General features: G+C 42.0%; 1 protein-coding gene across 9 annotated transcripts in view; it reads left to right on the forward strand.

Moving 5' to 3' along the window:
• Nucleotides 1–25,939, forward strand: part of SULF1 (sulfatase 1) — a gene marked incomplete at its 3' end in the record, with an annotated part of 152,554 nt that overhangs the window by 108,541 nt on the left and 18,074 nt on the right. For all 9 annotated transcript variants that reach the window (XM_081069959.1, XM_081069954.1, XM_081069960.1 and 6 more), the window contains 8 exons: nucleotides 5,905–6,055; nucleotides 7,013–7,188; nucleotides 8,500–8,628; nucleotides 8,904–8,960; nucleotides 9,750–9,879; nucleotides 21,190–21,403; nucleotides 24,146–24,389; nucleotides 25,695–25,791. In XM_081069959.1, the coding sequence (XP_080926085.1) occupies nucleotides 5,905–6,055; nucleotides 7,013–7,188; nucleotides 8,500–8,628; nucleotides 8,904–8,960; nucleotides 9,750–9,879; nucleotides 21,190–21,403; nucleotides 24,146–24,389; nucleotides 25,695–25,791 (1,198 nt within the window). The remainder of the gene's footprint in view (nucleotides 1–5,904; nucleotides 6,056–7,012; nucleotides 7,189–8,499; nucleotides 8,629–8,903; nucleotides 8,961–9,749; nucleotides 9,880–21,189; nucleotides 21,404–24,145; nucleotides 24,390–25,694; nucleotides 25,792–25,939) is intronic.

Consider the following 25,939-nt stretch of genomic DNA (forward strand, 5'->3'; position numbering starts at 1 on the left):
AGGCTCCCTTATCACCTTCCTGCCAAAGATGCCTCTATTGACTTAAAAAAAAAAGATTTTCTTTGTTCCAGTTCCACAGTTCTTTCTTCCCATACCTGTGTGTGACTGTGTGTGAACACACAAACACAAGTACAAGGGAAACCTAAATTGTCCGTAGAACAATCCACGTCCACTAACAGGCAAGAATAGTTCTGAAAGTGGCGCTTTGGGATGAACATAGTATATTAAAGGGAAAACAACCTCTGTGGAAGGCTCCAAACAAAGATGGTGAAACACCTTTGTTTGTGAAACACCTTTGTTACCTAAAGTTGCAAAGAAATGTCTTGCCTTAAAAAGAATGTGCACATCCTTACTTCATTTCTTCCACAAACACATAATATGAAACGCTTTCGAAGATGAGTTTTAATTTCTCCATAAAAAAATGTCTGATTTGGGCAGAAATGATTGCTCCCTTTCCTGTGTTTTTCTCTCCCTCCTTTCCTGCTCATCCCATTGTACTGGCTGTTTACCCAGATCCCTGAAATCCAACCGCACAACTCCAGGGGGCAGCATTCACACAAAACACTGTGTAAATGGGGTTCTGGAGTGATGCAAGGCTGCTCTTTCCCGAAGGCAGGACGAAGTGCTTCATTTCTACCTGCTGGTGCCCGGTGAGCACAGTTCCTGTAGAGTTAGTTACAGGATATATTTTTGTGTAGCAAATGAATAAACATGTTAACCCCACCAACTAGCTGACATGAAACCATTTTTAAAAATAGCTCATTGGTTTTGTGAATTAAAAGGACACCTAAAGATAGTATCGTTCCATAAAATTTTTATTAAAAAATGAAAGCCCAAAGTCAAATTTTAAGAAAATGGCTTTATCCAGGTCACATAAGTAATGGGTACAAAGCCAGGGCCACAACTCGATTCTCGTGGACCCCGGTGATCTTCCCAGCAGGCTTTCTCAATACCCACCCCTGTCACAATTAGTACTAGAAGTGGTTCCTATGTGTGTATTTGCGCAGTTCCCATTAGAGTTTGCAACATCATTTAGAAGACTCTAAATTAGTTTAATGACATAACCTATAACAAGATGAGGTAGCATTATTCTGCATGTGTTCCATGTTACCTACCTAAAGACATTGGAACTCGTGAGGAATAGCTCCACAAATTCAAATAAGTTCCGTTTTCATCAAAGCGGAGATCATGTGGCTGGAAAGATTAAGTATAGAGTTTCCCATTTAATGCTTTGAGCGTGTGTCTTAAATCTGTGTAACTGGCCTATTCTGGGATCAGACCTGGTTCATTTCTCAGCACATGATGGCACTGCTGATACCAGCACCCTTAAAGAGTTAGATCGTGAGGTTTTGTTGTTGTCGTCTGAGACTAAAGAACAAGTGAAGAAAACCCATGTTCAAATCCAACACACTAGAAACATGTTTCTTTTCACTGGTGACAACAAAGGCCAGCAGGTCAAAGAATGAGCTGCTTAGTTCTTTGCTTTCCCCCAAGTATGGATTTAATCTACAACACGTGCATTTCTTGAAGCGATTTCTTTGCTAGTAAGACTTATTCTCCTGAAATATCCTCCCATCAAAAAGAAAGGTGACATTGCTGATTTTCAGAATTCCGATTCCTCTTCTGTCAATAAGCAATACTGGAAGGAGAATCAAAGGCCAAGGAGAATCGGCATTGATGGTGGAGACTGACCGTGTGCTCTAAAGGATCTGTGTTCTAGTGGGCTGGGCAGGCAAGTCCAACGAGTTAATCACTAGAGGAAAGCAAGGTGCAGCCAGTCCTTGCTGGTAGAAGTTAACGTGCTTAAGTATTGGAATAGTCTATTGAGGTTTACGGGTATGTTTGTTTTCTTGAGTCTAAGGTCTGGAGTGCACAGTTCTGGGCAAAGCACACCTCTGAACAGACTACACAGAAAGTCTCACCAGACCAGGCACCTGTGACTATAACTCACACGGATTTTAGCGCAACTGAAATTCAAAAACGATAAATTTTGGTCCTTTGTCCCTCGAGTTTAAAGCAAATAACCGGCGTGATGTACCTTTCCGCTCGCTAATGCATCCAATGTGCCTTTGCAGGGTCAAACTTTGTTCTGTATTTGCAGCAAAAGTAGACACTCAGCACCTGCCGGGAGGCATCTGAAAACAAAGCAGAAGCGGCTAATGTTTTAAATGAGGATGAAGGCTCAGGATTTCAGGACTTTTGATACAAACGTTTGTATCAGTTCTTTGGATGATTGGGATTTTGAGGTGCTTCTTGGGGACTGCGGTTCCAGGCGCTGGTCAGTGTGATGTCAGGGAAGGAGCAGGGGCCCCAGCACGGTCTTTCTGAGTGACCTGTGTACTTTTTACTTTCTCGTTTGTAAGATGGGAATAAGACGCCCCGCCTGCTCCTCAGGGTTGTCACCACGATCAGATGCACTATGAAATGACAAGATTTCCCAGGATGTGTTCTCTCGAGTCCCTGAAATCCCCTTTAACCCTCACAAGAATTCTTTGAAGTTGTTATACCCATTCTATAGATGAGAAAACAGAGGCTTAGAGAAAAAAGTTGCCCAAGATCACATCCTAGTAAGTAACAGGGCAGGGATGAAAATTCGGATCTGATTCTGAGACTTTCGGGAACATTGGATATGTGGTTTTCCACTTTTCCCTAAAACAATGACCTGCTTCTGTCTGCGGCTTCTGTTCCAGCTGTCAGTTCCAGGCCCTGTTTGAGTAATTGTAAGGCGATTCTTAGTTAGGGAAGCAAGCCTTAATTATCACTGGGGGACACAGGGCTGCGTCTTCCAGGAATTTGGTGGACCCCAGCGGGAGGCAACCACAGGCCTTTGGCAAAAGATCACTTTTCAACAACTTTGTCAATTTCAGCGACCCCCGACCTTCCACCTGCAGGTCTCTGAACAGCTGCCTTTCTGTGGGAAGCAGTGGCAGTCTTTCTTCCTTTAAAAGGCAAATGCATACCCCTCCCTGCCTCCTGCTGAGATCCCACCTGGGATTTTATCCCCAGAGCTGGGGGTCATCTCCCTCATCAAGAAATTAAGGGGGAAAAGGCGGGGGGAGTACAGCTTTGACAACTGGTCTGAACTCTCCCTTTTAATATAAGCCAGATTTAACATATGTCATTCTGGAAATCCGGGAGTCCAATTTGAGGCTTGTAATTTGCTGCAACCTTCCCTCCCCCTCCCAGTGTGGTGGAGCTGTGCCAAGCACATCAAGGTAACTGTTGGAAGATATAATTTGCCCACTGTGAGCCTGTGTTTCAGTTCACTATTGTAATTTTTATTTGTGTTGAAGTTTTGTGGTTTTCAAAAAGTCAACTGAATTTATTTTAAAATTAAGGCGAACCGACATCAAAGGCAGTAAGAGGAGGATGTTTAGGTATTACAAAGAAACGCTGTGGAATCTTTTATAGCTGTATTCTTTTTCAGGGGCACATATCAGCAAGTGGTTAGGGACCTTTCACTACCAACTTGGTATGTTCCTCTGACCTCGCACTACCCCCAACGGGTGAAAATCCCTTTCCTATGGGACTTAGAAGCCCCCTCAGCTGCTCCTCAGCCTCTTAATCCAATCCTGTTTGTAACTCGACATGCTATGGTAAGAATAGTAAAGAGTAAGAAATTCAGGCTTAAAGTCCTTTCCTCCTGCACAAGCTCCTGAGTTACAAGAGTCTAATTCAGCCTGTGGCTCACTTTTCCGATTTTTCATCCAAAAAATGGGACCATTTCATTTATGAGTCATTTACTTAGTAAACAGAAGAAAGTCTATATTGCAAGTTTCTCTTAAAAAGAATGGCAAGTGGTACCTGGGAGCTCATTTGTTTTTTAATGCTACAGGATTTTTTCAACCCGGATACTTATTTATATAGAATGTGCTTGTTTATTGATACATGTAGGAAACTCGTGTTTCCTCTGTTCTAGCCACTTTTAAGGGTGAGATAGATAGATAGATAGATAGATAGATAGATAGATAGATAGATAGACAGGTAGATAGATAGACAGATAAAGTTGTTCCTCAAAACAGCTTTTTAAGACAGGTGCTATTATCCCCACTTACAGGTGAGCAAATTGGGCAGCACCTGCTTCTCCACCACTCTACAAATCTGTCTCTTTAAAAGGGAGTGGACTTCCACTCTGTGGGTACCTTGTACACTTTATAGACCAAGTCTTCTGCCCTCCAAGTTATACTGACTTTTGTGCTGCTGCATTGATTCTGGTTAACCAGCATCCATACCGATTGTCCGGCCAATGGCACCAAAACCTCAACTATCAGAAGAGAAGTTCTGCACATCCACTGGCAGAAAAAAATGTACACTAACATGTGCCATTGATGTGGCTCAGTGTACAATGCTCTGGGCACACTCTTATGTCTCAGAAACTCCAAGTTTACCCCGTGGGAAATGCACTCCACAACAGAACCAGTGCAGTAAATGCTTGAGGCTCTGAGCTCCCCATCACAGCAACTGATAGTTTCTCTAGTTTCATAATACAAAAAATGACCCAGGGTCCCCTTCAGTCTTCATTGTGACTATCTTCTACTGATAGGATCCTTCCCAGAGCAGACAGAGACTGGTAATCAAATTTCTTAATCCACATGAACTATTGCTTATTTGCGAGATTGGCTGTTTGTAAAGTCGTGGTTCATGTGAAAAGCAATCTCAGAGGTAGGAAGCAGTCCTCACTTGACTTTTCTTTCCTTTTGTTAAAGCAAAAGGACTTTGGAATCAAGTCCTGGTTCTTCCACTGGCCTATTTTGTTAATCTGAGGAAAATGTTTAACTTTGCTAAGCCTCAGTTTTCTCAGCTGTAAAATGGGAATGATAAACCTATTTTCCAGAAGAGCTGAGATAATGAAAGGATATAATGTGCATAAAACACTTAGCACTATACCTGACACTTGGTAAATACTATGTTTTTAACATTCAACAGCTCTCCACACTTAACAGCCGAGAAGAAGTTTCAAGTACATGATAGCCTGGTGGAGAGGCCAAATATATACAATTTTCAGTGTGAGAATTGCTCTAGTATAGATAGAGTCTTTGGGAATATGAGGTGGTAGCATCTAATGCTCAAGGGAGTTAGGTAAGACTTCAAAGAGAAGGTGCCATTTTATGGGTCCCCAATGGAAAGTATGGGACATCCCTTGGATTTCTGTAATAGATTAAACATAAGCTTGAACTGACCTGTCCTAGAACAGCACGACCCATTTCCCTGTGGTTAACAAAAATTATACCCTGCACCTATGTTGATTTATCTGTAAAATGAACAGCTTTATTGGTAAGCATGTATACTGAAGAAATAGACTTGGTTATAATTCCAGCAAATCCAGTTAAATTAACGGTATCTATATTCAAGGTTAGGAATGAAAAACCTTGTAGGGACTAGATATGTAAGTAATCAATAAAATGCCCTAGTAAATTCAAGAGAAAAAAATACATTGAAATTGTGGTTCATCATCATTTCATTCCACATAGCATATTTGTGACTATATTTAATAGCCTAATTAGCAATAAAATTTTACGAGTTAACATCACCATGAAAACATTCCTTTCTACATTACTGTTTCGTCTGTAGGTTGGTAACATTATCATGATCATCCTGATGGTGTTTTTATGCATTTTGTTCAATAAACCCAAATGAACTTTCGCTAATGAGATTTTTAGCTGCCGGTCTTGATTTTGTAAGTTTGAATCCTTATACCTTTCGAGGCTGTATGCTGTTTGGGGTTGGCGAAAACTTCAGATCTTCTTATAAACATAGAATGAAGAAACATGGGAGAGAGGAAAATACTTCCGCAGAGTCTACATGATCTTTCCTAAATGATTATTTCACTACCTTTGACTTGAGCTATTTCTCTAAATGGCTAAAAAATATATAGTAAGACAACTCCTTTCTGGATATTTTCAGAACTCCTAGTTATAACTATGCACCAAATATGGATAAGCACTGGATTATGCAGTACACGGGACCCATGCTGCCCATCCACATGGAATTTACAAACGTTCTGCATCGCAAAAGGCTTCAGACTTTGATGTCAGTGGATGATTCTGTGGAACGGGTAAGCACATGTCGTTGCCTCAGTGATGGGTTTTGGTCCAGCTTCCCTTGCGTGGACCCATTCTTGCCAATCCTGTTTTATTGTTGTTGTGTTTTGTTTGTTTCTTTTGTTTTGGAACGAGAGTTCCAGTGACTTTATCAGTCCTCTCTTTTCTTCTGCCCCCTTCTATTATCTCTCCAGGCTTGGTTCTTGTGGAGCCAGCAGCAGAGAGGAGATAAACGTCAAAACATCCTAAGTCAAGGGCTACACCCACAAATACCTTCAGGAATTAAGCAAATAATGTGAATAACTAAAGCAGGTCCAGGATAAGGCAATAGGGAGTGGTGGGGATTGCAGTGAACTTGGAATTAAGTGCCCTATCCAAAGCAAGGAGCAACTACTCACCTCCAACTAATTTTTGTCATATAAAAATGCGGATCTGACCTTGTCAGGTCTTCTGACTTTTTAAAAGAAGCCAGAAATACAAAAATTTTATTTGGAATTTTGTGAATTTTAAAACATGACACCAAGCAAGCAAAACCTGCCTAAAGACTAGATCTAGCTGGATCAGCTTCAAAAGCAGCCTATTTTTAGTCCTTGGTAACCGGCTCTAAGAATGATGATAAAATTTGCTTTCACAATGGATTATTCAAAGTAAAATCTGTAAGTTTGGTGGTAGAGGTTGTGTTGTTTTTCGTTTTGTTCTGTGTTTGTTTTTTTCCAAATAAGGGAACAAAGACCTTTAAGTAGCATGTACCAGATTCAAAATGTTACTTTTCAGCTGTATTATTGGACTTTTTCCTTCTGGGATTATAAGCAACGGGAAAATATGGTTACTGTTTGCATTTGTCAGCCTTATTAAAGCAGCTGTCGCCTTTTAAACATAATGGGAAAAAGATTGGGGGGAAATTGTGGCAACACTATTGTCATCTAGGGCCATCGCAATTGCTTCTGACTTGTCCCTCTGCTGTGTTTCAGCTCTATAATATGCTGGTGGAAACGGGAGAGCTGGAGAACACTTACATTATTTACACCGCTGACCACGGTTACCATATTGGGCAGTTCGGACTGGTCAAGGGGAAATCCATGCCCTACGACTTTGATATTCGGGTGCCTTTCTTTATTCGTGGTCCAAGTGTAGAACCAGGATCCATGTACGTATGCCTGTGTTTGCAACATTCAGCTGTCGTAGCTCGTGTACGTCGGAGATAATTTGATTACGGATCTCAGTGTCTGGTTTCCTTTCATCCAAAACAAAAAAAAGGGGGGTTGTAGGTTGGTAATTTAGAAGATGAAAACCTACACCTCCCCACCTCCCGCCACATGTTAAATTAACAAAAGTATGCTGTTTAAAGAGAAAGGAAGTATAATTGTATCAATGATTAATTCTCCCAAATTGACCAGAATCCATGTCACATACGCAGACACAGAACGTGGTCTTTACGAACTTCATCCTTATCTTCTGTGAATCAGAAATGCAGTCTCTTTTTTAAAAACAGCCAGCACCACCCTCTTTGTTTTATTTATTCTTTTAATTATTACTAAATGTTTTTTTAATTAAATTTTTAAAAGCATGCTTTTTCTTTTAAAAGAAAAGAAGCCTAAAAGACTGGAGTTCTGTTTCTGTCCCCCTAGGCAAGCCACTGCATCCCTTTGCATCTCTGTTTTCCTATCATAAAATGGTTTTCCTATGCCCTGACAATCACAACAGAATGTTTTGTATAAAATGAGATCATGTACATGAAACAATTACGGAAAGTGGAAGAAAAGAAGGCAAGTAGAATTCACAAGCGGGAAGGGCCCTTCAGCATCTAGCCTGGACCCCTGATTTAATGATGAGAAAGCTCGATAGCTTCAGTGCTTTCTCGGACTCCCTGATCGGGAAGTAGCAGCATCAGGGCCCAGAGCCCAGATATCTGAACCTCATCCATGCACTGCCTTTATCACATCCTAGGGAGAAGGCAATGTCAGTAAGAAGGGGTTCTATGAAGAATGTATTACGTCTCTTCAGATCACTAGAAACACCTTAGGAATTGTCGGATCGAGAGTTTGAAGGCTTTCCGTGTGAAAGACTAGGTAGCATACAATGGACTCAGCTATAAAAACCTTGTGTCCTTCCTTAGAAGACTGATTTTAAAGTTTAACGGAGGCGTTATGGATGATCGGGTTTTTGAAGAAAGTACACATCCGACAAAGACCATAGATCAGGTTTTGTCTGACAGTGTGGCCAGAGCTTAGGGGTCTGGGCGTCTCTCCAGCTGGACCCCTGTGAGAGCCAGTTAATCTTGCTCTGTGCCGTCACTGACCGCTGAGCCAGCCTGGCCAAATGGAGCTACCCTCCTTAGGGTACCAGATGCAAGGGGAGAAGCACAGAAGTCCAGTGAGTCAGGGTGTGCAGAAAGCGGTTCTAAGTGCCACCCTCCCCAGGTGTTGGATTTGAGGCGTAACCATCTGTCCCTTTGCAGAGTCCCGCAGATCGTTCTAAACATTGACCTGGCCCCTACGATTCTGGACATCGCTGGGCTCGACCCGCCTCCCGATGTGGACGGCAAGTCTGTCCTCAAACTTCTGGACCTGGAAAAGCCAGGTAACAGGTGTGTCCATTTTCTTTCCCTCTGAGCGTCCCAAGCTCAAGCTCACCAGCACCCAGTGCCAGCCAGCAGCTGAAAGAAGTGGAGGCAAAATACACTTTGCCCGTGCAGATCACCCCGAGCTGAGAGTGTCTCGGTTGTTTTTATGTAGCATATTGATGGAGATGCAGTCATGGTCTGTGGGAAGTGAGAGGGGTTCCTTTAAATAAACTGTTGGCACACATCTGTTTGGAAAAGCATCCAGATGCCAACTGTAAATATTATTATTTTGTTTGCAGGTTTCGAACAAACAAGAGGGCCAAAATTTGGCGTGATACATTCCTCGTGGAAAGAGGGTAATTATTGGTTCCTGGGGCGCTTCTGGGAAGCAGTGCTACTGGGCAGCTGTCCCTGCTGGGTATTTTTTCCCCTCTTATTTTGGTTTACTAAGCATGCAGATTTCGTAAGCCTAGTAACAAGATCAAAATGATTTGCTAGTCATTCTTTGCTCGCCAGCTGACTAACAATTGTGGCATTGGAGCTGTAAAGAATACATTTTCTTAAGATGGCACCAAAGCCCTTCCTGTGGCTGTGATTTCACTGTACAGTTCCCAGCCTTGGTTCCTAATCAGATCAGTCAATTGACTTTCTTAACCGTTTTCCACAAGCCCTACCTGGCACCTTTCTACTTCTTTCCCTTATGTGCCTTTCTTAGTTTTAAATACATGAATGTATTAGATTGTAATTATTTCTGTAGTTGCTTCTGGGTTTCCCCTTTTGATTTATAATGCTCATTGTCTGGGTTTTTGTCCCTATACACAATGAGAGAAAGCATTTCTAGAATTGCTTTTTAACAAAAAGAATTTTGAGCCTGTAGAGCTAAACATGGATGTCTAAAGTTGTGAAATTAATGCGTTTGAGGGGAAATGATTTCTCCTATGCTGACCTCTCATCTTCACAGTCCCTTGTCACAAAAGACTCATCAATGTTGAACTCCTGCTGTGGTCAGAGCCTGAACGTCTATTTCTTGCTGTTTGAAGAATGTGGAGTCATGTGACAGGGGGGAAAAAGAGAACAGGCAGGTCGCAGGGAAGGTAATTCAGATCACTTCTCCCATAAGAAACTTCTCTCTTTTTTTGTCGAAGGAAATTTCTCCGTAAGAAGGAAGAAGCCAACAAGAATATCCAACAGTCAAATCACTTGCCCAAATATGAGAGAGTCAAAGAACTGTGCCAGCAGGCCAGGTACCAGACAGCCTGTGAACAACCTGGGCAGGTGAGTGACATGACTTTTCTTCACCACCACTCCCGTGCGTCTCCATTTCTAATTTAAAAGATTTCCAACATATACAATAATATACATTGATGTATAAGTGAGTTTTTTATGCCGGTCATGGAGTGCTCACTGTGACACCTCTCCCCTGACTGAGAATTGTCTAACTTACCCAAGATGAGCCTCCTTTTCTTTGCTTGGACGTCCTCCTATTATAGGAGATGTGTTCTCAGAGAGGGCATTGTAGATCTCCATCCAATTAACCAACACCAGTTCAAGATGTTCAGACACACGAAATGGTAGACCAGTTAGAAAGATCGGAGACTGGTTCCATCTGAGGAGAAGGCACCATCCCTGGGGTCATCAAGAAGGGTCAAGAGGCAGATTAGTCAAGTTCGTGGGTGGATGCTGACTCTCTGGACAGCGAACCACCACAAGAGCCATGATGGGGTCTTCCGACTCTGGACTAAAGTCAGATGTCCTAACTAAGAGAGGAGGACAGAATCTATGACCAAGGTTGGGGAATGAAAAGGGAAGCCATACTCATTGTTTATTGCTTCTACCTTGGCTCACAAAATTTCTGAATGAATCCTCTTCATTAATAAAAACATTACTATAGCATTCAGGGCTACCCAGAATACCAACTAGGATCTGTAAGAACTAAAGAAATACAATGTGATGAATTAACAGACCTGTTTTTAAGGACAGTGAGAACATACGAACACAAGCTATTTTAAGCACTCTTGATTGAAATCTGTATAAGCTAAAAGAAACGCGCACTGCAATTTAAAACAAACTCAGAGGAAAGAGAAAAATGACTAACACTTATAGCACATTTGTCTTAGATGAGGCACTGTGTACTGGGGTTTTATATACCTTACCCCAACTGAATCCTCACATCTGCCACGTGAGGTGGGCATTGTCATCCCCCTTTTGCCAATGGGCAGCTAAAGAGTGGCAGAGATGGAATCCAAAGGAGCTGTCTGACTAAAACACTCAGGCCTCTTGCTGCCGAAGTAAGTTACATTAATCAGGGGAAAAGAAGTTCAAGTCTTCTGTGAGTCTTTTTTGAAAAAAAACTTACCTGACCTCTAGATAGCCACACAATTTGTCAACACCAGTCCAAGATATCAGACACATGAAATGAATAGCCCGGTTATTATTAAAATGGCCTTGTTCATGATACTCTTTTTATATGGTCTCCAGCTTATTGAAGAGACATTCATAATAAACAACTTAATCCTCCTGCTCTCTGTATTTCCTCGTGCCTTTTGTACACAGGGATTCCTTTGAAATAGGAAAAAGGATGAGGTGGGAGGGTTGTTGAAGGAAGGGATAACACCAGGCCTGCGTGGCATTCTAGTAGGTCTTAGTTTTCAAGTGTTTAGTGGAGAAGCTTAGACCTATTCATTATAATTTAATTTGAAGTCTTCAAATCCTTCTTATGGAAGCTCTAAGTATTATTATGACAAAAACCTCAGAATTGTTCTGTAGCTCTGAAATGATTTCTAGGCGACAGCCACAATAGGCTAATCTACTTCTATTCGGGAGTTGGAAATGTTCCATGTTAAATATATCTCATGCAAATGGGCAATCTTGTTACTATTTTAGCCCTGTAAGTAGCAAGCATTATTACCATTTGCGAATCAGGTAAACTGTTTTCCTCTGAGTACACAATTTTACAAACCTCTCAATAGAGCTTGTGCTGATATTTAAGTATATGTCTTAAAGGACGGATGGAGCCTAAACTTGATGATGGTGTTTGGCCCAAGCTCTTTACTTGTGTGCTGTATGCGATATTTAAAAATGCATTTTGCTCTTTCATATTTTTCTCAATGTGTTTGTCCACCATGAAATGCTTTTAATATCTGGCTCCCTGGAATTTTTCCTCTGCTGGTTTATTTCTGTCTTAAGCATTTTGAGTCTAGATTCTATCACACAAATATATGCGAAGGTTAGCAATGATCTCTTTTAAAAGTGCCTGAAGTAGTGGGACAAAGAATTAGACTGTGCCCCACGATGGTGATTTCCGTGAGAGTCTGAGAACTTCAAGAAATGGTGAGCCTCTTCAAGGCGGTTATCGAGTCTGTAGGTCAAACCTGACATAGATTAGTTGTGTTCTGTAGAATCTTTGTATTTGGCCTTTTGCTCTTTCTGTCTGGCTCCTTTGAAGATTTTTAGTTATAATATCACTGACTTTTAAAAAGGAAGAAAAAAGTCCAGAATAATGAGATTGTATTGTTCAGGGTCAAGGTGACAGCTAAGGCTAGAACTAACTTGCTTGGCCTCTCTTCTCTTGACAATGATTTCACGCCTGGCCTGTGCCCTACGTCTCTTCCTCTAACCAAGAAAGAGTTATTCATTCAAAGGCTACACAATCTTCTCTTTGGTTTGACCCTCCGTGGAGTGTAGAGGCAAAATCAGCACAATTAGCGCCATTCTCTTCACTCCTGATCCCCAAAGAGATGGTATGTGCCCCCGTCCCACTGTATCTCCATGCCTGGTCATCTAAGGATTGTGGTAGAACCAGTGTGGATGCATGAAATAGAGTAAATTTGTAAAAGAATTGAAATCACAAGGTTTGGGTTAGAATATTGGCACCCACTACTTTGTAGATGCGTATTCTTGGACAAGACACTCGATTTCTGCTGAGTCTCAGGTTTTCTGTTTCTGAAATGGAACGAATTCATCTCAGTCTTGGGAGGATAAAGCAACGTCAGGTATGCACAGGACTGTAAAGCAGGGTGCAAATGCAGGGAGGTGGTATTGTCCCCGGCCTTCCTACCTGTCATCTTCATTCCTATGAAAATGGGCTGGAAGTCCAGACTTTGGGCATCTCTTCTCCACTAAATGAACAGAACAACCAGCAGGGACTAATTAAAACAACATGGACACATAATGCGTGCCATATTTCCATGTTCCTGAGGGTGAATTCCCACCACTCTATCAGCTGGCATTACACCCCCAAGCACATTGATGTACAGACACCACACATACACACAGACACACACACACACAAATCTCAACTTACATCTGAAAAGACTTTGGTTCCACAGAGAACATAGACCAGTGATGCTCAATGCTGTGCATTACAATCACCTAGGGCGCTTTTGAAAATACCGATGCAAAAACCAATCAGATTAAAATGGAGACCAAGGCATCAGTAGTCTTCAATTGGATTAGGAGCCACAGACCTCGAGTCAGGGATTGTCCAAGGTAGAAGGGGTCTTAGAAATCTTCTAGTTGAATGATATCATTTTCCAAATAAGGAAATTTAGATCCAAACAACTTAAGGGACAAACCCAAAGTCAGATCCTATGCTTCTTCACTTCATGCTCTGTCTTTTTATCCCCCAGAACATGCAACAATGTAAGATATTAGATGTTTCCTTTGAAATTATTCATGGCAGGTGCCTGGCTGAAGCCATGGGTTTAGGACCCACTCACAACGTCTAAGACAGGGGTTCTCAGCTGCAACTGCATGTTAACATCACGAGGCAGTTTTAAAAACGGTGCCTTTTCGGGCCGGCCTGGTGGCTCAGGCGGTTAGAGCTCCATGCTCCTAACTCTGAAGGCTGCCGGTTCGATTCGCACATGGGCCAGTGGGCTCTCAACACACACATACACACACAAAGGCAAAAAAAAAAAAAAAATGTAAAAAAAAAAAAAAAAAAAACGGTGCCTTTTAGGTCCCACCCCAGACAAATTAAGTCAGAACTTCTGGTGATGGGACCCAGGCATCAGTGGTTTGTTTTTCATCTTCCCCAAGCCCTGAGTGATTCCTCCCAGCAATCAGATTAAGAATCCTCCATGCGGAGTAAGCACTATTTTTTTCTTCTTCTAGGTATAGATATTGACTCCTTAAATCAGAGTTACATAAAAAAGAAATTCCCTGGGCATTCAGTTTTGACGTATATTTTAAATATAACTGTCACTTAAGAGGAAAAATTGTTTTCTTTTTCTATAGCAAATGCCATGTCCTTTTGTGAAGTTGTTGAGTTCCAACATCTTTGCAATGTAGTTTGCCTTTCTATTCTTGTATCAATATAAGATCAAAGATATGTTTAAATTTTAAAAGGAACCTAGCATCAAGCAAAGAGAATAAAAATGTAGCTTGTTGAGTGTGAACTGGTTTAGCTCCAGGATTTCTGTTCTCATCCAAAAATTATCCTTCAGACCTTTTGTGGCCAGCTGCACAGTGGAAATAAAAGGACATTTACAGTAAGATCTGGCTAGAATTGCTAGCATGTCAGAAATTGACGTCCTGTTTCCAGAAACTCATTGAGCCCTGTGTGGCTCCCAAGCATTCCCCGCCCCAGCTCTCCTGATTCCAGAGCGTACGGCCAGAGGGACTAGGTCCCAGTGCCATCCTCTGGCAGAACTTTGGTCTGCACAGGGCCCAGTGTGGACAGCTCAGCTTCTAAACCTTGCCCGCTCCCCTCTTCTGCCTGCATGAAACAGCTTTGGATCTACTTACATGTTTTGGCTTCTGTGCGTTTTCCAAAAATACAAACCACAGGGTTAAACATCAAAGCATCTTTCGTGATGCTCTAAACAAGTCAGAAACAGACAAAACTCAAGGACAAACATTACTTATAAACAACATCCTGTGGCCCCACCCTATGTCATGTACGCTATGATATCTTACCTTCCACTACTGCCTAACACAGCCTGCTCTGGTCAGATACCCCTCCTCCCTGTCTCTTCAACAGGAGAATGTTCTCATCTACGTGTAAGTGGCTGCCTCTGCCTTTCCAAATGCTGTCCCCTCAACTGAGACCCACCTGATGCCTCACCCTCTGGCCCAAGCCTTTCTCCTTTTTTATTGGTGCCCTGGTCAAGGTGCCTTAGGATTGCATCTTGGATCCACTGCTTTCTTGATACGTAACACAGGCTAGTTACTTAACCTAATTCTGCCACAGTTTCTTTATCTGTAAAATGGGCACAATAATAGCACCTGCCTCAGAGGGTTGCTGTAAAGATTTGATGAGTTAAATATAATGCATTAAGTATCTGGAACAGGGCTGGCATCAATAGCCAGCACTGGCTATCGATTGGCTTTGGTCTAGTCACCAATTTTATTTTCCCCGAACTGTAAGAACCATACTTCTCCCAATATTCCAACACTGCCTTTTACAAATCATTACCCGGATTAAAATCTTAAGGAGGAAGCTTGTTCTCTCTCTTCAGCTTTTCCTTCCTTTCCACTTTTCTTCCCCCCTGTTCCGCCTCATCCCATCTCAGAGAAAATGGGTGAAAAATCTCCTTGGCACAAATAATTCGATTTCTTATTTGTGAGGGGGGAAAAAATGGGCAACGGCTGGAGCTAAGTAGCAGTTTGAACAATGACGTTCATATGGTTTCTTTATATTCCCCAGTGTTGAGATAAAAATTCTAAACACATGTCCACCTGCAGGTAACTGCTTTTCATGATGTTAGACTGGCCTAAAAGGATAATTGCATTATCAGAAAATTGCTGTATGGTTGCTACATTTTAAAGAACATGATTTGACCTGCATTATGACTAAATTCATGTAATAAGACACATAATAATGGAGAAATGAGGTGTGTGGGTGTGTATGTGTGTGTAAAATTCAGCTTTCATTGCAGTGTACCTTTGAAAACGTAGCCAATTTTTTTGTTTCTTATGAAAATGGGCCTGAGTAGGTACACATAAGAATACAGAACATTCTTGAGCAAGTTGAGAAATATATGCAATTCAAAACGTAGAAACTATGGTGATTACCTAGAGGTCATATCAGGAAAGGAAAGTAATCAGAGTTCTATTATCTAATATTGCTCTCGGTTTTTTACAGAGACTATTTTATGCCTGAAAACGGTTCTATAAAATAGATATTATGCCCCTTTTAAATCTGGAGAGACAGAAGTTCAGATAGGAAGGGAACTTGATCAAAGTGTCACAGCTAGAAGGGTGACAAGTAGGAGTTCAAACTGATTCAAAGCCACAGTCTCCCCCCCAAATAATAGTTACTATATCATATACAGTTGACACCCAGGAAACAGTAACTTGCCCAAGGATTGGTGAACCCTTTTGAAAGCTCAATTAATAGTACTGCTCTGATTCAGATAGTGCATCTTTTCCTCAGAACTCTGAAAACACTCGACAATTTATTCTCATGACATATCCTTGAGGCCAAAAGGAACAAGTGTTATTTTACCAGATGTGAAATCTGGAAGAACAAAGCGATTCTGCAATTTGCTCAATGCCATAAACTTGGCAGTTAAGAAAATGAAAATCGAGGTCTTCAGATCTCTAACCCAATACTTATCTCCAATAAAATGGCGACCTCTCATCAAGTGTACGTTAGATCGAATTCTTTGAGTAATAAACTGTGTGTGTGTCTGTCATTATAGTGATAATAATATGAGCAGCTCCTTTGCTGAGTGCCTGCCATGTGCTCAGCTCCTCCTGTCCGTTACCTCTCATGCCCGTGACCCTGCAGAAGCTTAAATTATGTCGCTGACGCACTCAGGGCCACATAGCAATGGGGTAAAACTGATACCCAAATCCAGGCTTTTCTAGCTTGAAAGTCCAGATGTGTTTCCACAAAGCCACATCAGGATGGGTGTGAAATGCCATTCCCAAGTCCCGGGCATAATATAGGTGATATTCACTACACCAAGAAATGATATTTCTACTCTTATCAATGAATTATGACAGCAATTTAGGTTGTTGTGAAGATTAAATGAGTGAAGTACTCTAGACCAGTATCTGGCATCAAGTAAAAATTCAATAGCTAGTGACCATGATGGTGGTGACAGTGGTGTTAAAAGTAATTATTTGAAAGGCATTTGACATGTTTCTCATTAGTTTTGATTCCATCAAACTAGCTGCACACAAGCGTCCTTGTTCCAAAACAGCCAGCCTTCTCTTCTTCAGCAGGTGTTACTTACCTACAGTTTTCTATAATCACTCCAAAATGCAAAGACATAATTATTAAACCGTGATTCGATGGTGAGCTAACGTTGGGGCACGATTCAGGCATATGAGGCATGATCTTTGCCCTTAATCCCAAGTTCCAGTATGGTTGGAAAGGCTAAAATGAAGTAATAATAACTCAAGAAATTATTTAAGTAGTTTCATCTCCCACCTCACACGCAGTAGGTATGCAGCAATATCTGTGGAATGAATGCGTGCTAAACGGCTGGCTGTCCGAGAGGCAGGAGGAGATGAGATGCTGTCGTCCCACAAAGCAGGAGAGGGATTTGCAGGAGTGACTGGTCGGAGAAGCTGGAGATGACTGGATTTGGCAGTTAACTGATTTACTGATAAACTTCAAGGGTGTAGATAAAAGCGAGATAGTGTGACCATCTGTACTTCTGCAAGGGCGCTTGTTTATAAAAGCTCGTTTCTGAGGCTGACTCCAAGTCCCACTGGCAGGTGCTTCACCTGAGTTCACACTCTCCTCCGATTCCTGGCACTCTTCTGCAATGCAAAATCATCTCGCTATTTGGACCATTTCGACGGCACGCAGCCTGAGTTTCAGAGCAATTCTTTTAAAAATTCTCTTTCTTCACCTCCCTCTATAAACTCTAAGTAAGATGACCATTTTAGCTGCAGCTATTTCAAGGTTTTATTGCTCAGCCATAAAAATTGTCATGATATTGAACACTAAAATGACTATGGCAAATGTGTGGCAATTAGATGTCCTTAAATTTCCTAGTACGCTTGCCACTCAGAAGATTGTCAAAGCCTCTAGCTAATTACTCTATCTAATAGGATCTGTGACATGGTCAAAGGGTCCACGGTATAGAAAGTTGTTGGCATTTTTGTCAGCGGCTCTTGTTTTATATGAATGTGTGTAGGTATGTGCATATACGTAGTATACACTGCACGTATGTAGTAGGTATATGTGTGTGCATGTGTGTACATACACATGTATGTATGTGTATTTGATTATGTATATATGTATATTATGTATATATATAGCATCACTGCCAAGGACGATGCCAGATGTCAGGTGTGGTTAAATACAACTCTTCAGGAAGGAAAGAGTCTTTCCTTTCATCTCTATCCCCTCAGAAGTCAGCAGGAATTTGGCTAATGGAAAAATGCAGGTTGTATTCCAAATAGGCTAAGTCACTAAAAATTCTGCCTACGCTTTTGTGTTCTACAGGAATCTACTTGTACCCTCAGCTCTTCCAGGCCAAAAAAAAAAAAAAGCAGAATTTTTTTTTTTTAATTCATTGTAGTTATAAAACCAAGGAAGGTTTGCTACAAGTTGTGTGTTTTAAAAGTTAGTATTTATACTAAAGTTGATATAAATTAGAACCACAAAAAGATATGAGGCCATTATTTTTCAAGACTAAAGTTAGCCACGTTTTTCTGTCTGATATAAAATAGAGCACTGTGGAAGATTCTACTTGGCTTGAATTGTGAATCCACAGACAGCTTCTTTTGCTACTAAAGGCATTAAGTAGTCAACTCTTAGGTTTTGAATGCTTGAGGTAGAGATTACCCAGGTGGATGGATATGTCTTAAACCATTTGGATTTAAGACGGATATCGACAGACACTCAAGCACCACTGGTTCCCAGACTTTTTGGAGCTATGAAAGGTCATTTATTTTGACAACACTTTTCACCAGGACAAATTCTACCTGGCATATAATTATTTATTAATGCAGTTGCGTATGAGTCTCTGAGAACTTTTTTGAGAATTTCACCTCCTCAAGCTAATTGGACATATCTGGCTGTGCTATAAACCTGGGCCTGGAAATCACTGGTCTCCACATTAAATGGGAGAACCATGGAATAAACCACATGCAGTTTTCAGCTAAGGGTATACAAAGACTCGGTTCTCTCCCTTGTCAATAAACTGTGGAAAGAGATTGAGGAGAACTGGTCACTCTTAGTTTTGCCAGTATACATGAGCTGTAGTGTTCACCTGTTAACTGGAGTCATTTTCTGACCTGGTGACCTCAGAACATTTCTAGACACAGATCCCTTTCACACCGACACCCAAAAATACATGTACCCCTCTCAAAGACTCATCCATCTGAGGTACTCAGCCCTAAAGCTATCTCTTCTGCCGTCCTCATGGGATCGAGCTGCAAAGAGGTGCTCGAAGTAACCAGATTTTGCGAGTCTAAAGTAGTTGTTCTACTGAAACCTAGCTACGCAGTAGAATCAACCAGTTAACTTTTGAAAATCCCATTGTCCAGCGAAGTGTGCCTGACGTTACTCCTGTGTGCCTTGTCAGGTTGACTTCACATTTTTTTGGGGGGTGGGGGTTGTTATTTTGTTTCTTCTTATTATTATTTTTTTTTAGTTAAATCATCTCTAACTTAGTCCTTAGACTGTTCTTGTTTGTGTTGCTTTTTCATGGCTTTGTAAATAAGTGGTTACCTGCCTTGTCTCTTGAGCTCCTACCTCTTAAGATGGAGAGGTTCAGCATTCCAGACATTCCATCCAAGCCACCGAAGAAGGTTGTAACCTGATGTGGCTTGAAATAATCAAATTCAGTAGCACCAAGAGTGGGGCTAAAGGGAAATCACAGGACAAGGACTATATGCCTGGGATTAGGGAGAAATTCAAAGGCAGCAGCAACAGTTCAACACTTACTGAAGGCATATGACTCCGTTAAAAGAAAATAAACTGTGCTCTGCACCTTGGACCACTGGGTATGGTTGCACGCCATTTTGTACACAGGTGTCATTTGTTACGGGACCAAGCCATCAGGGACCCTCAGCCAAACTTTAGCTTGCCTTGGGACACTTTAAAATCAAAATGGTACCCTAAAGCATGGTACAGGTAGAACAAGGGGCACTATGAGATTGTTTTACATGAGGCAAGAAAGAACATTATAGGAACAGGGTCCCTGAGAGCAGTTTCCAGGCTCTTGGCCTCACGTGGAAAGGGGCTGGCTTGGGTAGTAGATGTCCATCATTCAGATGGCCATCAGTATAACTAGTTGGCCATTGGCTGTAACCAGTGAGCCATTAGTCACTAATATAACTGCTCTGGCTACGCTAGCAAGTGCAGTTAGAAAGCGGGTTGAGGATTCCAGATAGTGTTGGTCCTACTTTTGAGTCTCGTCCAGCCACCAGCGAGAATATAGTGATATGACTTCCCTATCTCTGGCTCCGTTGTTGTTCCTTTTGGGCCTCACCATATCCTGTGTTCTTGTGCGGGGAGCAGGAGCTGAGTCCTTGCGTTACAAACATTTTATTTAATAGTTTTGTATTTGTTTTAACACATATTTGAAAACATAACTAGCACAACAAATACATAATTTTACAATTATTATTGCCTTGGCCACAGTTTAGACATGTGTTCATCAAAAGTAAAGTATCAATAAATAATTACGCACAGTTGATATACGTGGTAGAAAAAAAAGACAAAAGTTTGATAACACTACATTATCGCATGTTGTAACAACCATGGTCAGCTTAAAATTAGGGTCAGTATTCTTCTGCTTCCACAATTGACATTTTAGGGAGAACAAATAAAAAGGAAAAAGAAGGGAATTAGGTCTTTAAGATATGGGGGAGCCTATGAAATGACCCCCAGGTGAAGCACTATTATTTCAGCCAGATTGATTTTCAAGAAAGAGGGAGACACCGAGACCCACCGCTGCGTCTTATTTGTCTGGAATTCAGGTGGCAGTGTCTGCGGCAGTCTTGAGAGGAGGCACAAACTAGAAAATCCAGTGCCAGCTCCTCATGCGTGTCTTTGGGGAAGGGGACCGATGTGTTTAGGTGCAGCTTGCTCTGCTGGATGAATGTGTGGTGTCTGTAGAAGGGTCTGAAGAAAAGGCACAAAGGAAAATCTGACACGTCTGCTAATGTGTATGAAAGTTGGCTCGCCCTGTGATGGACTCAGATTAACCTCATCTCTGTCTTCCTCATGTACCTCTCTTCCCTGGCTCGCATTAGAAATTCAGGGGCAGAGAACAAAGCAGCCACATTTGTTTTTCCAGAGAAAAAGGGGTCTGGGGAAATCAGCCCTGACAGCTGTGCTCTGTGCCTGCTGAATGAAGGGCTTTTTACATGTTTCATTCAAGACTCTGTTTAGTCTGGATGCTGAGGATTTATATATCAATTTTGGGCTCTAGTGTCATTGAAGTAGTTCTGATTTCCAATGATGTTGTTGTCATCTGTATTTGCCTACAATGAAAGATGTGACTAAGAGGACCGGCAGGCGACTTACTAGTACAGAGTCACTTAAAAGCCTGCCTTTCTTCATGCGCTCTCATTAACGGAGTTGCCAGTGCTTCTAAAAACTAAAGCAGCAGTTCTTAATAAAAAACACCTGGACCGGGATTGGTAAACTGCTTTCTCTGGCTTTTGCAGAAGTGGCAATGCATTGAGGATACGTCTGGCAAGCTTCGCATTCACAAGTGTAAAGGATCCAGTGACCTGCTCACCATCCGGCAAAGCACACGGAACCTCTACACTCGCGGCTTCCACAAGGACAAAGAGTGCAATTGTGGAGAGTCTGGTTATCGTGCCAGCAGAAGCCAGAGGAAGAGCCAGCGGCAGTTCCTGAGAAACCAGGGGACTCCGAGTAAGGCAGATGCCATGACCATCCCAGGGGTGGGCCGGGGTCTTTGGGAATGGACGCTGGGGAGACAAAAGGCTCACTCCTTCTACATTTTAGATATTACCAGTGCATAGTTTGAGGGCGAAGAGCAAATACTTTTTCTGTTTAGAAAACAAACGCTAAGATAATTTCAAATGTTGCTTTGTGAACACTCTCACTTAAGCATGGAATGCAAATATATTCAGTAAAAGCACCAGACACAAAACATGCACATACATAAAAGAGCTGTCAAGGGGCAAAGCCAGTTTTATTTTACCTTAATGCCAGTGTCCTGATTTGTCTGCCTTAAGTTGTTTTTAAAGAGAGAGAGAGAGAGAGGGAGAGGGAGAGGGAGAGGGAGAGGGAGAGGGAGAGGGAGAGGGAGAGGGAGAGGGAGAGGGAGAGGGAGAGGGAGAGGGAGAGGGAGAGGGAGAGGGAGAGGGAGAGGGAGAGGGAGAGGGAGAGGGAGAGAGGGGGAGAGAGAGGGGGAGAGAGAGGAAGGAAGGAAGGAAGGAAGGAAGGAAGGAAGGAAGGAAGGAAGGAAGGAAGGAAGGAAGGAAGGAAGGAAGGAAGAAAGAAAGAAAGAAAGAAAGAAAGAAAGAAAGAAAGAAAGAAAGAAAGAAAGAAAGAAAGAAAGAAAGAAAGAAAGAAAGAAAGAAAGAAAGAAAGAAAGAAAAAGAAATCCAAGGTTTTAGTGTTTGTGCATTTAATAGATAAAAGCATAAAAACTTTTTTTTAAAGGCATACTTATTTTAGGACAATATATTTTTTTAATTTCACTTGTCAAACTAGTCAAATTTAGTATGAAAATCACTGCCTAGTATTTTCTTTATAAAAACTCATATCTATCGGGCAGCTATGAGATTCCCATGATTACAGAGATACGAGAACCCTGTCCTGTACCATTCATAAAAGAATGGGAGTCTAGTGCCATCTAGTGGTATACTATGAAAAGTGACTCATTTCTGGGATAATTACTTTCTATACTGATTTCGAAATAAGCAAAATACATTAAACTCAATTCCTTGTCCAAAATTTGGACATCAAATCATTCACTAGAACAGTGGAAGCTTTCAAGCCAGGGCCTTTTTTATAACCCTGGATTCCACAGATGAACTTCAGGGAATCATGAACCCTCTAATACTTTATACAAAAATGTAAGTATATTCTATGTGTATATGCACATTTTTCTCGATGTCTATAACTTTCAACAAATTCTTAAATGAGTCCATAACCCAAAGGCTGAGAACAATTACTTTGGGAGACTTTCTTCTCTCCCTGACAGAAAATGCCAGGTTTAATAATTCATGCAAAGATATCAAATGGCAAACCTACAAGGGACATTCTCGCTTAACAGAAGCTGATTACAATGGTCGGCATAGAGGTAGGGGCCGCTTCTCTCCCAGTAAGTTAAATGTCCATCTCCACGCACTGCTCGTAAAGCCTATTATTGATTTTACTTTTTTCTTTAATTAAATTTTATTGGGGTGACAATGGTTAGTAAAGTTACGTAGATTTCAGGTGTACAATTCTGTAATATATCATCTATAAATCCCACTGTGTTCACCACCCAGAGTCGGTTCTCCTTCCATCACCATATATTTGATCCTGTCTACCCTCATTTACACCCCACCCCACCCCCAACCCCCTCCCCTCTTACCCTCTGGTAACCACTAAACTATTGTCTGTGTCTGTGAGTTTTTGTTTGTTTGTTTGACTTGTTCCTTTGTTGCTTTCCATTTTATATCCCACACGTCAGTGAAATCATACGGTTCTTGACTTTTTCTATCTGACTTATTTCACTTCGCATAGTAATCTCAAGATCCATCCGTGTTGTCACAAATGGCACTTTCATCTTTTGTTATGGCAGAATCGTATTCCATTGTGTAAGCTCATTGATTTTTCAATATTGAGTACAAACTGAAGAAGTCTGGGGCCACTTTTTCAAGCCACATGGAGTCGTATGTATTTGAGAGCCGGAGGCGTTTCCTTGTCTGGAAACTGCCATCAGGATCCTGCAGAGATGCTTTTTGAAGCATCCCAAAGTAGTAGGAAAACACTGTCATGTTTAGAATCTGAATTACTTAGAATCTGAACCTAGCTCCCACCTGGCTATTGGCTGTGTAACCTTGCCAAATGGATGTAACATTCAAAGCTTCAGTTTTCTCACCCCTAAAATAAGAATGATAACACCAAATTCATGAGCCTATTTGGATAATCTGATAAGTTTTTTTTTAACCTAAAGATTTATTATGGTACCACTCTTTGAAGATTGTCGATTAGAGATCAGTACGAGATGAATAATGCATAGCAAAAGCTCAATAAATGATAATCGTTATTTTTAATACCATAATGGGGAATATAGTTTCATTCAAACAAGCTGACTTAGCAGTTCATTGAAAACTCAATGGAGACATTCAGAGCCTATCTTAAGTGGAAAGGATCTTAGCAATCACCGAGACCTACCCCATCGCTTGATGGCTGAAGGGCCTGAGGCCCAGACAAGCATGGTGGCCATCACACCGCTATTCAGTGGCACAGCCAGGACCAGAGCCCACCCTCCCGGCAGGAATCCCAGGGGGCTGTCCATAGCATCACGGTGCCCCTTGGCGATGCAGTATGTACAGCTTGTCCCTTTCCAAAATGCTCATCAAACCAGGTGATCACTTTCTTCTCCCCTCAAGTCCCTCTGGATTTCTGTATTAACGCATCTTCCCTTATTTCCAGAGTACAAGCCCAGATTTGTCCACACGCGGCAGACACGTTCCTTGTCAGTCGAATTTGAAGGCGAAATATATGACATAAACCTGGAAGAAGAAGAATTGCAAGTGTTGCGACCAAGAAACGTTGCCAAGCGTCATGATGAAGGTCACAACGGACCAGGAGGTCACCAAGCTGGCAACGGGGACAGCATGCTAGCCGACGGTGGCAACGCCGTGGGCCTGCCCACCACCGTCCGAGTGACCCACAAGTAGGAAGGCTTTGGGCATTCGCGAGGGCTGCATTCTAAGTGGACCCGCCCCCCCATATGACCATCACTTGTCCCTTTACAAAAAGTAATGTCACTTGGCAACATGACATCTGAGGGCTGGCCTGCGTGATGATGGGGGGTTAAATAAGAACAAGGATCCAAACACTTATAGACCTGGACATGTCCTTTGGGGTCAGTGTCACATTACGGCTAAACAGCTGGGAATTGAGCCAGAGTGATTCTGTCACATTGTGACTTCGCGGGCATGGAGCTCTGTCGTTAAGTAGTTGCCTTTCTGGGTGTCTAGAAAACAGAGCGAAACCATTATTGGACGGGTGGGGGCTTTACATGCTGCACGGTCCCAAGGACACAACGGTTGTATCATCACGGCCTCAGAAGTGAAACACAGATCAAGGGGGAACTGTGGGTCTTGGAGAAGCTTCCAGAGAGATGGCGTAGGTTGGGAATGGACGAAAGGTGCCAAAACACCTCACCTGTCCAGGTCCCGGAGAGCACAGAGGGCCTTGGGAGTCAGGTGACTAGAAGGGAGATGGGTCCCCACAGCTTTAACACACTGCCGTCGTTCCTCCGTTTCTGCCAAAATCTACTTACTCTCTTGACAGAGAAATATTTTTGTTCCGAATTTAGTAGCAAGATATTTGTTTCCTCTTTCATTCCATCGCTTGGGGCGGTGGGGGTACCATGGGTTCTGCCGGGATGTTTATCTCTGGACTGGTGTCCAGCTGCCTTTAGTTGCTATAGTTACGTGCTTGGAGATTTAGACCAGCATTTGCTTCTCTCACGTTATTGATCGACCTCATATCCCACCTGCTCTCAATCCCTGGGGCTCCTTCTTTGCAGCAAACGTAATGGGGTACTTCAGGCAAGCCCTTTATATGGAAACGAATGGGTTGCATAACCCCCTCCTAACTGTATTTCTTCAACCAAATCATTTCCATTATAACTGTGAAAACCTTTTTTTTTTTACCCTATAATATCTGATGGGGCTTTCAACACTGTCGTTTTTGGGGGATGTCTCTTCACGGGAACATGAATATTGAGAGCTGCCTCAAAAGGGGATCTTAGTAGGGTCCTCTGTCCACACCAGTCACCAGGAGACATTCCCAATTATCCCAGTCTACGGGTCTGCTCCAAACTGCTGCTTGTATCTAAATTAAGAGTGTAGAGGATAATTAAGTTCCCTTTGTATTTCTAATGTTTTTTGGTTTGTGTGTGTGTGTGTGTTTTTTTTTTTTAATATTAGAATGTAAACATATTTCTAATGTTTGTTGTTCGGGTTTGCAGGTGCTTTATTCTTCCAAATGATACAATCCATTGTGAGAGAGAATTGTACCAGTCAGCCAGAGCCTGGAAGGACCACAAGGCATACATCGACAAAGAGGTAAGCCGTGGCGGTGGGATGGGAAGCTATTCCAAAAGCAAACTCGGCGGCTCACCAGCCCTACTGGTGAGACATTCTGTGTGCACACTCCATCTTTTTTTATAATTATGTGAAAAACAGAATGGCAGGGTATTGCTCATTCTCCCGT

Source organism: Rhinolophus hipposideros, assembly GCF_964194185.1.
Source record: "Rhinolophus hipposideros genome assembly, chromosome: 13".
NCBI lineage: Eukaryota > Metazoa > Chordata > Mammalia > Chiroptera > Rhinolophidae > Rhinolophus > Rhinolophus hipposideros.